A 13,597-nucleotide genomic window follows, 5' to 3' on the forward strand; every position below is an offset into this window, starting at 1 on the left:
AGTTATGATTCTTAAGATGTAATCAATGCTTAAGATGCAATCACTGAAAATGAAAAATATGTTACTGAAGTAAATGCTTAAGTACTTGAAAATTAACTATGTGTTATTATCAACAATGGGCTTTTTCTTAAAATAAGCAGCTTTTAAATGTAGTCTGTAAGCATTAAGGTTGGATTTCATTCTCACACTTCTTCCATTTGGTTTCTTTCTGACCTCAATCTACCCCTCACTTTAATGCTACCAGAGTAAATTTCTTTTGCAAGTTTATTTGTTAAATTTATATGCCACCCATTTCTCTAACAGGACAATTCTTTGTGGCTTATAAATCATAAGATAACTAAAAAAGTAATTTAAATGTTTAAACTGTAAATTTAAAAAAATATAAAACTATGCAATTTAAAACTATGGGAAAAAAAATCCAGAACAATGAAATAGACAGCACAGAAATGAAGTCTTCTTACCTTGTCAACCATTTTCAGTGGTTAGCACCCCTCTCTGAGCCTCAATCTAAGGGGCAAAGCCAAGCTTTACTACCCTTCCAGCAGGCCAAAAGGGTGGGCGCAGTTCCCACCTTTGTGGTAGAGTGTTCCACAGAGTTGGGACCACAGGTTGAAAGATTCTAATCCATCCAAGCTATTGTCACAGTGAATATATAATGTAATAATGTCCAAGAAAAAAGATTAGAATACCATGTTAAAAACCTATTTTCCAAGACCTACAACTTTACAAATATCTGACTTCTGATTGTAATGCAGTTACTACAGTATTAAAAGTGTAGTTCTCTTCTTCCTCAGCTTTGCCCTTTGTTGCATTTGTTCAGTGAGTATAAAAAAAAACAGTCTTCTTCCATCAACTTTTTTTAAAGTCCTGTCTTTTCCAATAATATAATAAGATGTGCTGAGTAACAAAAATGATAATCGTGTGCTAACCAAGAAAATAATTGAGTCATTGTAGAAATTGTGTTTGTGATTGTTCTAATTTCAGAATGTAGTTGGCATTTTTAGAAAGAAATACTCTGAAGGTACCCAAACAGAACAAGATTTAGGACCAAAAGCTGTTTCTTCTCTTCAGGGCAGGGTAGAGCATATAGCATTTTTGATATTTGATGCATCTGTACTCTGCTTTAAATGGCTGAGACACTGTTAAAATAATATGAAAGGGTTTGATTTAATTAGGACCAGGGGTGGGAATCCTACCGGCATAACAGCCGGTACGGTGAGCATGCACAGTACTTGCAAAACAATTTCTCTGCTGCGTGTGTGTGCTTGGTACTTGCAAAACAACTTCTCCTGCAAGCATTCACCATCTCCTGCTGATGCGTGGCACTCAGCTGTGCCGCGCAAAGCAACTCAGGTAAGAATAAAGGACAGCCTAGAGCCCAGGCAGGCGTGTGTGATTCCCCCACGCATGCATGGCAGATACCTGATAATCAGCTGGCTGGCTGGAGATGCATGCGCATGCGTAGTGGAACTGAGCTGGGGAGACGGCTCACGTGCCGGCAGAGATGGCTCTGTGTTCCACTTCTGGCACGCGTGCCATCTCAGTCCTAGAGTGTCATTCATATGAATTACTATATTGAATTCCAATTTTGAATATTGAAAACCAATTTAGGCAGCTATATATAGTACTTTTAAAAGTATGTAACGAATGAATGATTTAGTGCCAGTTAATCAAGAATAATAATTTAAATCACGTAAGAATTTTGACATTGTCTAATATCTATAAATTTCAAACTTTGGATGAATTCATTAGAACTGTTTCTATTGTATAATAGATTTGTTTTGTAATAATTGACTGAAACATTTGGTGTGGTGAGAATATTTTCTCATAACTCTCAACATCAGTAAAACTTTATATAATAAAATGCTAATTATATGTTACTTCTAATAAAATGCTACTTTATATGTAACATCTGTTTAGTAAACTTTAAAAAGTTTTTTTTTGCATGAATGCCCTCACTGTTGTCTGTCGTTCTATCTAGAGTATATTGTAGCAGTATATAAATAGCATAACTGAAGCTTGCAAACAAAAAAGGAAAAACAAAGAAAACACTGTTGTACTCTCTTTTTCATTAAGAGGCAGTAATAACAGTAGAAAGGAAAACTAGAATAAACCCTGTGCTGTCCAGACAGTTTAGAGTTAATGGGATTTGGGATAGTTAGTTAGGAATTGAGAACTGTCTCCTTAAGGGAATGCATCATGGTAAATGTAGTTAAGCTATCCTGGGAAATGTGGTACATGTCATATGGCCACATCTGTAACCCTGATTGGTCACTGAATTGACCCTTGGTGGGTCGGGGAGGTTTCTTCACTCTTGCCTGAACACAGCCTCATGATAGCAGCTCTACCCCCTGATTCTACGACTATGGGATGAAATATGGGATAGAAAGAGTACTATCATTTACACTACGATTTCAACTGTGCAAAGAATTGGACATTAGATGCATCTCGACATAACTGTAAGTTACCTTGAGGATACCTAATATAATCTAATAAAAGAAACTTTGTATGGAAGAATTTGTAGAGTTATATCTGTCTTTTTATGCAGCAAGTGAACCAAAAGACAGAATAAATCCAGTATGATATGATAGGCACTGCTTATGGCAGTTATATTTTTATTTTATATTCATTTATTTACAGAGAGACACACTGATAACTAATTTTTCAAGTTACTGCTTTTTCTCATGTTGAAAAAATCTTTTCTGTCTTGACTAAATTATTAATGTCTGTACATGCATATTACCAGAAGTGCCAAGTCTGAGTAATCCTTATTAATGTACTTATTTGTAGCAGAAACCACTAGATTGCATAACTCCTAGTATACAGTGTTTTCTAATGGACATGGGTTTTACTCTTATCATATTAATAAATTATAGACCTAACAATCCCACATCTGAGGTCTCGTTATGTCTTAAGAGCTTTTGAAATCTACAAAGGATGAAGTAGTTTTGTAGTGCTACCAAAAGAATAAAAAAAATCAGATTTATGCAATACATTATCAAATCTAGTACAAAATATAAAATACATTGTTTCATGTTGCGAGGTAGTTGATTATGTAAAAGCAAAAATGTCATGCATGCTATTGCATTGTTATTTGGTGAAATGTCTAATGATGACTTCTAATTTTAACAACATGCTGACTTGCTCAAAGGGATTTGCCACCTTAAAATAGTTTTTTATTGCACATCACTTTTTTTTTATCTCCCTCAAACCCCCTGTAAAACTTCATTTTTTAAAAAAGGAATTACTGATATCAAAACTATTCAATCAGAATAAAGGAACATACTGTATTGTGTATTACATTACATGTTATTATAATACAGTATGATGAGCTGTTACATAATATGGGCTATTAAATTTGGAATCTCCCAAATGCTTGTAGTAAAATAAGAACAAAAATGCTGGAAAATGTAGTCAGCTTTTCCCTTAGCAAATGGATACTGTCGTTACATACCATTTTCCTCATGCCTATGAATATAATCTCTGTATTGGCATTGTGCATAGTGTTACTATGCACCATCTATTTGCATAGATATCTGAACAGGTGTGTGCTCTGGAGACAGATGAGGAATTAACATTGTTTTTCACTGTTAGGGAATCCATTTGCCTAATTTATGAATTGCCCTTCAGAAATTGAGGAATAACTTCAGGGGACCATCCAAATTATATATTTTTAATTTTTATAATTAGCATGTTCATACTATGGTACATGGGTTGATGAACTGTTTTAGTAATTGCAAAATTTTATATATATATATATATATATATATATATATATATATATATATATATATAGATATAGATATAGATATAGATATAGATATAGATATAGATATAGATATAGATATAGATATAGATATAGATATAGATATAGATATAGATATAGATATAGATGATATAGATATAGATATAGATATTGATATTGATATTTGATATGAGATATATACACACACACACACACACACACACACACACACACACACATCTTCCTGTCTGTGTTATAAAAGTAAAGAAGGCAATGTGAAAATAATAGGTCACAGGTTGCCATATTCCTGAAAAATTCGATGCTTGTGGAAGTAGTACATTGAGATTTAGTGATGTATTTAAAAGATAAATGGAGAAGAGATAGGATATAAGTGGTTAATCTGTTCTTAGCTAGTGAGAAAATAAGGACTTGGACAACTTATAATGAAAAAGAAAATACAGTCTATACCAAAAGCAGATACAGATCTCCGTATTATATTAAACTCTGCTGTAGTGTTTGCAAGAAATGTGTCTGCTATTTGACCTCATCCTGTCAGTTGCAGTAGCCAAAACATGCCAAATGAAATATTTATGGTAGCTTTGAAGAATAAAGCTTTAATTTTGATGTGTTTTACTAACTGCTGAAAACATGTCCTTTGCATTTATTTGCCAAAATTAATTGCTTAAAATAATTTTTAAATGTGCATGTTAATATCATGATGTAAGAAAGAAGATATATCTCAGTGTTAGGCAGTCCAATGCTGTCGTCTGTGCCCATATTTACATTTCTGTGTTACCCAGAAGCATCAATAGATGAATTCATGTGTTCGTGAAAAGTTGAAAAGACCAAATGATTTTTAATTATTAGCAAAGATATGCAAAGCTTTCCAAGGAAAGGTTGTGCACAAAAAGAAGCATTTTCGTTGATTGGTTGGTTTAGAACTTGAAATAAAATACTGCGAGCCCCAAGTTGCATCCAGCTGTTTCAATTTAGCTGCAGTTCGGTGAAACAAAATTTGAAAGTTTAATGCTTACTCCTCTCATCAGAACAGTTCTAGGTGTTTTGGTGATGGAAAACTATGCGGTTCAGAACTGGCCACCTGGATTGGAAAACATCCAGATAGCCACTAGATCACAGCAAAGAAATCTAGAAAAATCTAAATTCTTTTCAGTTATCGTGTAAAGAATTGTTGCTGTATGTATGTAGAAGTCTTAGCCCTAGCATTCCTTGAATTCAGTGCAACCCTAATTTCCCCTGGAGACATGCCTATTTTCAGGGGTGGGCTGCTGGGGGCTCACAGGGGTTCGGGAGAGCCCCTAGCTAAGATTCTGTGCAGTTTGGAAAACCCCCAAATCCCACTCTTGGCTGGCCCCTCCCACACTGCCCCTCCCAGAAGTACCCATGTGGCCCATTTTGGATGCAGGCAACTTCAGGGTCCACGTGGAGGCTCGGGGAAGGCGAAAAACGGGCCTCCTGGAAGTTCAGGAAGGCCAGAAATGGGCCCAAGAGCCTCCGGAGCCCGGTGAGGCTATTTTCGCCCTCCCAGAGGTTCGAGGAAAGCCTCCGGAACCCAGAGAGGGAAAAAGTGCCCCCCCCCCCCATGGTGCAGGAGGTCGGCTAGGCCACGCCCACCATGGCCACACCCACCCAGCAACTAGGCAGAGAACCATTTGCTAACATTTTTGAAGCCCACTCCGTATTTTCATTGAAAGGAATGTAAGGGAAAAGGTTAGTAGATATCTGGCTTTATGTTTTAGGTCTCTTACAGAACCATTTCAGTTCCTTCTGGGCAGGAAGACACACTGGCAAAAAATAATACATTAATTCTAACCATTACTTTCACAATGTTCTAGCACAGAAGAAACAGTGTTCTAATTGTTTGTACATTCCTGTCCAACTTCATTTTATCAATTATCCCTTCAAAATGTTGAGTCAGCTTTCACTGTTACTTTGAAAACGTTTCCAGATACAGTATTTCCACAAACACATGCACAAATAACTACTTATTAAACTTTTCCATGTCCATGTAAACTCAGGCACGGACAATGTGGGAAGAGTTTTCAAAGCAGTTATGCCAAGCATCCCAGATGACTCAGGTGCCTATAATATTGAGAAGGGAAGTGTCTTGAAACAGTCCTTCAAATGTTTTCCACAACTACAGCTATTTACTATTTGTTTCTGAATAGACTTTGATACAAAATATGATGTACTGATTTCATATGAAATGTTTTGGATTGTATAGTCTGTATTCTTCAGGTTTATATCCACTCTTGTTTAGAAGCATTAAGTAGCATTTTTAGGACTCCCTCTTATTCCCCCCCCCCCCCCACAGTAACAACCCTGTATGATATAGTGAATAGATGTAGGTCTTTCAGCTGCTTTGACACTTTCAGTATCTTACATCTTGCCCAACTTTTATTATTGAGCCTGGTCCACCATGATAGAAACAACCCTCACAACCTTCCCATGAAGGATATTTACAATTATAGCCACTGGTAAATGTTGTATGTAGAAATTTCATTGCTATCCTGCTCTTTCTTTCTCCAGAACTCTTGTAATTGTTTTGCCCAGTTGAGCTAGTAATATGCATTATGAATATAATGAGGAACCTCAGCTTCTGAGCCTTCCTCTCAAATGTCCCATTGCCTCTGGTATTATCACCCACATGTGTCCTTCTCTAAATTCTGAGTGGCCTTGGGTATACAAAGACTCCATGGCAGGCAGCTGGCAAACATAGCACATGCACATTTCTCTTTTTCCTCGCTCTTAATTTAGCTGTGCAGTTTTCACCCTTATCCTGTTGCACTTGTTCTGTTACTTAGTCCTTCGCCTAAGTGCATATCCTGCACTTTCTCATGGTTGTACAGTGGAATTAAATATTTTCCTTCTCATACAAGTCATGCTAGTACTGCAACTTGTACCGCACCCTGCCTAATCTAGAAAGCTCCATAAACTTGGGTGTATAGGAGCTGAGTGCCACAGAAGGCTGAAGACTCGAGGCTGTACTTTAGCGCTGCCCTGCTTCTCCCTAGACTACACTCATTCAGGCAGAAGGTCGGAAGCAAGACTGTATTTGCAATCCTGAGTGTGACTCTTGGTATAAAAGGAAAATTCTGGCTAGTTTAGACTGTTGAACTCGCTTTAAACTTAATGTCAGCACAACTTCCCTGCAGATCTCACATCTGAATAAAAGGAATTTGAAGATTCTCTAGCCAATTCATGCATTTCCCTCTTCAGGCAGATGGCTGAGATATAGTCTCCCAACAGCAGAATGTCTGCAGAACCAGACATTCAATTTTCCTGAGATGTCAAAGATAATCATGAAGAATTATTGTTTATTATCTGATTGGTTTTTTATTGTATTGTGCAATTCTGAACAAGCATTGTGGCCCTAGAAAATTAATTTCTAGCTGGTACTTTCAGTAATTGGAATTAGGAACATCCTGCATTCAAAATACATTATCCAGCCCTTGCTCAGATTGACTCCATGTGAAGGAAAGCTAGAGTTGGACATATGGACTAGATGGAAAGGAATAACTTTCTCCTTACCTTCAAGTGATCCTAATTTGGGGAACTATACATGTGATATTTGTAACAATGTTGTATAAATATTATTATATATAAATATTTTGTAAATCAACCTTTCTTGTATGCTTTTTAGATTGCTACAATTTTGAATCTCACAGTTCTTCCTTTTATTGTAGGATAATCAACCATGACTACAGAATCTGGTTCAGACTCTGAATCCAAAGATCAGGATCAAGAGCAGAAAGAAACATCTAGTGAACAAGAAAAAGCAACCCAAGAACAGCAGCCACAGCAAGTGGAGGAAGAGCACCAGAATGCATTAAAACAATTTTCCAGTGTGGCAGCCCATAGCACTCCTGTAAAAAAGGAACAGGTAAGTTATTTAGGAAATCACCTTTCCTCAATTTGGCACGAACCTAATATATTAGAGATTAGGATTATTATAGTAAAAAAGTATTAGAAATGATAAATATTATAGCATGCACATTTTGAGCTGGAGTAGCCTTCCATGAGAATTTTATAGAAACGATAGACCACCTCATTGGAGAGTATTTTGCAGAGAGAGGTAGCACATTGTCATTCACATAAATCAAAATGGATTCTAAAAAGTACAACAAAACAAAGGCTCAGTGTTGTTTTTTTCTTTTAAGGCTATTTTTATTAAAATTATATAATTATAATGAAGCATTTTCATAGAAATGAGGCAAATTATGTTAGAAGTTTTTAAATTTAGTTCAGACTCATATTTGGAGGTAATAAATCCAACTGTCTGCCCTCCAAAATTGCTTTTTTTCATTCCATTGCTGTGATGAAAAGGAGAGGATCTCCAATATCTAACTTAATTTAGATTTGTTGTTAGATTTTACTTGTATCTTAGTTCTCCTGCAGTCATGGAAATTTACTCAGTGACTAGTGGCAGTTTCAATAACTATCACAAAAACTATTTCACAGGAAGATGTGCTGTATATATTGTATTGAGCTTTTGAATAAAGGACAGGATATAAATCTAAATTCAAAGGATTGCCTATAAATGTTTTTTACTGAAGACTAAAGGGTGTGCAATGAACTTAACCTCTACATTAGCTGAAATAAACATATTGCCATGTCCAATTGTTTCATTCTACTTGGAGGGCTGTAAATTCACACAACTCCTGGATTCCCACAGTACCCTGCAGAGCCTATGCAGAGTTTCAGGAATGAAGAAAGTAAAGGTCTTTTTGCTTGAAGGGGACATCATTCATACTACATTCCATGTTGAATGTAGGCCAGCATATACACTATGTGTGTGTGTATTCATGCATAGACAGTAGGATGCTAATTGCTGAACACACACATTTTCTACACACACATATTTTCAGCAATTGATACCCTATTTTCTCTCTGTAATGTTAATTGTTGATATATTAAAAACAGCCTTTTAAACGTTCAAATTTATAGCTAAAATATATAAATTTGTTCTGGATTAAGAACACAGAATTTACAGAAGGAATTATCACCAAGATTTAAACATTTTCATTTGTTGCTTCAAATTATTTTATTCCAAAAATGTTTGTTTGATATTATTAATCCTTTGGCCAGACCTTCAGATTATATCCAAATCTCTCAAAAGGTCCAGTACCATTGAAATAACATGAATATATAATATATTTGTTGTCTTTTTGTGGTAACTTTGTTGTAGGTAAACTTCATGAACAGATTGTCAGGCCTCTGTAGGAAGATGAATTTCATGTGAAAATATTTTGCTGTATAAAACAAGTGTAGGTTGCAGGCCTATTTTGAAGTCATTTCAGAACAAAATAGGTATTCATTTTATTAATCATTAAAAACAAATTAACTTATAAAGTTTTAACTGTATATTTCTGTAGATCTTCTGCTTTTAAATATGTTTATTAGCTAGTGGTAGAAAAACCATCCATATACAAATCTATTATTTAAAAAAATACTGCTGGTACTGAAAAGCAATTGGTTGTTATGGTAGCATATTTTTGGACTATTACAACACCTGAGTTTTCAGAAATGAAACATGGTTATTTAACAATTATTGCAGTGTTAGATCTTTTTCTATTCAGTTTATTTGACTTTATTTTTAAACGAGCTACTATATTGCAGTTTCCTTTAGCATGTTCCTAAAAAAAAAAGCTATACAACAGCAGTGTAGCAGTCTCATTAACCCAAAAGGCCTTCACAAATTACTGAAATAAGTGATTTATCTCTTTTCCAATTCAGTTTATATGCTTATTTTAAAAATGGGTTCTGAACAGACTTCTACAAAGAGATGCTGCATGATTCTGGAAGCCTGCTCTGATTGCCCATTTTTATTGTGAAACTAGAATTGAATTTTCCTCTGTTTCTAGGCCACTGACAGAGAACTTGAAGTTGCTGCTGCAGTGGCAAAGCAGCTGGAATATCAGCAGTTTGAAGACGACAAACTCTCCCAAAAATCATCCTCAAGTAAACTTTCCCGCTCTCCTTTAAGGATTGTGAAGAAACCAAAAAATATGCAGTGCAAAGTAATCCTTCTGGATGGCTCCGAATATGGCTGTGAAGTAGAGGTAAAAATGTAAAGGCTGCAGTATAAGGGCTTCTCTCGATCATAAGGCTTTTTAAAAAAAATACATAATAATGCCTGACAGTAATTGTTTTGTAGTCTATATTTGGACTACTAGCTACAGATTTGGATAGGTTATTCTCTTTCAAGAGGTTTGTCCGAGATGGAAGAGGCAATAAATTGATCAAAGAGCTGGAACATTTTATTTGTAAGCAAAATTACTGTTCAGAACTCCTTAGCTCATGAAATAAGATATGCTAGAAATCATATTCTTCAATAAATAAATCCTTGTAAGAACATTAGTTAAATTAATTGGCACGCGATTTGGAACAATCAATGCATAGTTGATTTGTGGAATTTGTTGTCACAAGGTAATAGGATTACTTTTAAAAATATTAATAGAGACCAAAGCCAAGAATAGTCTGATAATGTCATAAGAAGATGTATACCCAACATTCTACAGTGTTGTCCTGGTTGCTATGCCCCATTTCCACCGTGGCTCAATTTCTGGTCATAGAAGCTAAGGAGCTGTTCAGCAGAACATGATTTGAGATGACCAAAATATCAGGGAGCTGTCCAATGAAAACCAGGAACACAAATCTCTGAGATTTCTATATTTTTATGCGTCTGGCTGTGCTGATCTGTTCATTCTAGATTGTCTTTAAATCCTGATCAAGTATTACCAGGAAATATTTCTCAAGAAAATAAGTCAAATCTTTGCTTTTGTGCTGACAGATCCCTGAATTTTAAATTCTGCCTCTCCTGTTAAATTTGCTGCCACCATGTATCCTGGAAGTAATTTTGATAAATCTCAAACTGAAGGAAATCCCCATATATAAAAGAAATGTAGCAATGTACCAAATCTGCATCATTTTCTTTACATTTGAAGCTGAATAGATTCTTAAAAAATACAATACTAGAATATTTATCAGTACTGTAGGCAACATAGGCTTCTTTCTTTATGGAAGAAGAGAGGTGACCTTACTGCAATTTGGAGGTTTATATTCAAAAGGAGGGTGTTAAACTTCTGACATCTTGCCTGTAAACTGGAACAGTAACCCACAGTTTCTTCCTTAATATATTTGAGATTACCTGTCTAAGGATGCCAAATCAAAAAACATTTGATGTTGGATTGGGCTGGAGATTCTAATTTTTTGTACTTTATATAAAGTAGCTATTACACCCAACAAATATTACAGATTTGTTTGTTGCAGTTCATATCTGTGACATGATGAGTATAAATTTGTCACAATTTTCTGTCAGTAACATCTCCTTTGAATTCTTACAAACTCCTGCTGAAGTCATCAATGATATCAAATCATCTTGTTTCCTATCAGCTTTTTTTTTTACTGCCTTCAATTTTTCCAAGTAGAAGTATTTTCCAGTAACTTTTGCCTTCTCATTATCTGTCAAAAGAGTTGAAGCCTTATCTTCGTTATCAGTGCTTCCAGTAAGCAATTTTATTTCATCTTTTAATGAATAATCTGTTCGCAACAATTTTCTGCAGCATCAGTTTTTCTTTGCTCAGTCTTTTCTATGCTGCACTTCTCCTGCTATAGGTTACAGCTTGGGAAACTATGGTCTTGACAATACATATTTCTATTGTCAAGGTGACCTCTCTGCGTTTAATGTTTTGTCTATTTTAGAGCTATTGTCATTTTTGTCATAAGTGGTAGATGTTTATTGCATGGCTACAGTCATTAGGCCTGTGAATTTTTGAGCCAATAAAGAGTTGCTATTGCAATGTCTTTTCCATCTATTTGCTTTGTATTGCTATCCCTATTAATAAAAATCTTACAGAATTTTTTTTAAATATTGAGCAGCAGCAGGGTTTTGTCCTTTCTTGTTTCACCCTTTGACAAAAGATTTCTTAATCTTCCTTGCTTCCAGTCTTCAAAGCCTATCTGAAGTTGATATTTCTCCCAACAATTTTAATTCCAGTTTTTATTTCTTCTGATCCTCATTATATATTCTACATATAAGTTAAATAAGAGAACAGTTTACAATCTTAATACTCTTTTTTTCAGTTTTGAACCATTTATCTGTGCTGTATTCTGTTCCATCTGTTGCTTTTTGGCAGTCAAACAAATTCTTCTATAGATTGATGATGGCATGGTGCACTCATGTTTTTAAGGATAATTCTTTTGTTTATGTTCCTTTGAGTCACTCTTGGCGAATGCCTGGATGAGTCCTGCAGTTCTCTTACCAAGATTTCAGAAGTGGTTTGCCTGAGCTGAGTGAATGACTGCCCAAAGACCTCATGCCTATGGCAAGACTAACTCAGTCTCCCAATTTCTAGTCTGGTGCCTTAATCACTACACCAGTGATCTACACAGTCAGTAATCTTTATATAATCAATAAAGGAGAAATTAAAATATTTGTGGAACTCCTTATTTTTCCCATTAAACAGTAGATTTTAACAGTGTGATCTCAGGTCTTCTAACTCTTAAGATCCTGTTTATATAGTTGACAGTGCTGTTCCATACATAGTGAAATCTAACTTGCCAAACCTTAAGCATTATTTTACTAGTATGTAAGATACTAGTAAAGATTTCAAACTTTCATATATATATAGATAATAAATATTGGATGTTTTCTGTATTGATAAGAGTTATCCTGTCAAGTTCTTCAGAGCATTTGAAAAGAAAGTGGTTTTTGTTTGATTTTTTAGAAGTGTGTTTAAATGAACTGCTGTGATCTTTAAAAGGCAATCGACTTACAAACATTATCAGCACACACAGAAGCCCTTTTGCTGGAATTGATGGTTATTTGTCATTTGATGTTCTGAACATTAAACATAGCTTTTTCAAAGTACTTTCCTGGTTGAGTGTATATGCATAGAGGTTGGGATTGGTGTTCAATTATCATTGCTAGTCTCATTAAATCATTTTGGAGAACAAACTGAGTATGCATGTTAGAAATTATTCATTTCAATTAATTTTACCCTTTTAAAAGGGCATGCAGTTCTGTTTCCCATCTCACTTATCGTGTGCTTCTTCCTATAAACACATTTAGAGTACTCTATCAGCTGCTTGTGACTTTCTATGCTTTTCCCTATATCAGGGGTATCAAACTGGATTTCATTGAGGGCCGCATCGGGGTTGTATTTGACTTCGTGAGGCCAGGGTGTGTGTGTGCCAGGGTGGGTATGGCCAGCTCAACGTCACTCATGTTGGGGATGCCTGCGTGGCTTGAGCACTCTGCCAGCAAAAATGGGCTCCCGAGCTCTGTTTCTGGCTGGGATAGCCTCCTGCAACCTCTGCCAGTGAAAGTGGGGCTTGGGGGGTCACACACGGCCCTCCTGAGCTCCGTTTTTGCTGGCAGAGACATCATGGGCTGGTCCTTTGCTGTTTCCAGGGTGGCCCTGCGGGCCAGATCTAAGCACCCCGTGGGCCAAATGTGGCCTGCGGGCCTTGAGTTTGACATCCCTGCCCTATACGCTATAAGAATAAAAGACTGCCTAGAAAACAGATTTAGAAACTCATTGGAAATGAGTCAAAGCTATTACAGAACTAGACCACATTAAAGAAGATAGAGAAACAGTAGTTTGTAATATGGAACGATGAGACCCAGGAGACAAATACTGATTTGGATTGTAATAATTGCCCTCTGGAATGAAATGATGACGTCCAGAAACAGGATCAATTCAATTTCAACCCTTGAATTTATTTGACTTACAAGCAAGCTAACAGCTTGCAAAGTGTTCAGTTGTTTTTTCTACTAAAAGTATATTAATAGCTATTCTTTTTACTGAGAACTACTCAGTAAAAATTAGA

At 35.7% G+C, this 13,597-nt stretch overlaps 1 protein-coding gene across 39 annotated transcripts in view; it reads left to right on the forward strand.

Moving 5' to 3' along the window:
• Positions 1-13,597, forward strand: part of EPB41L3 (erythrocyte membrane protein band 4.1 like 3) — a 142,308-nt gene that overhangs the window by 77,657 nt on the left and 51,054 nt on the right. For 35 of the 39 annotated variants that reach the window (XM_087961565.1, XM_087961566.1, XM_087961561.1 and 32 more), the window contains 2 exons: positions 7,450-7,646; positions 9,628-9,825. In XM_087961565.1, the coding sequence (XP_087817691.1) occupies positions 7,461-7,646; positions 9,628-9,825 (384 nt within the window). In that variant the 5' untranslated portion in view covers positions 7,450-7,460. The remainder of the gene's footprint in view (positions 1-7,449; positions 7,647-9,627; positions 9,826-13,597) is intronic. The other 4 variants (XM_087961596.1, XM_087961578.1, XM_026671897.2 and 1 more) reach the window with 1 other exon arrangement.

The sequence above is a fragment of the Notechis scutatus genome, chromosome 3 (genome assembly GCF_049901735.1).
Source record: "Notechis scutatus isolate UNSWTSFEM ecotype Mainland chromosome 3, rNotScu1.2, whole genome shotgun sequence".
Taxonomy (NCBI): Eukaryota; Metazoa; Chordata; class Lepidosauria; order Squamata; family Elapidae; genus Notechis; species Notechis scutatus.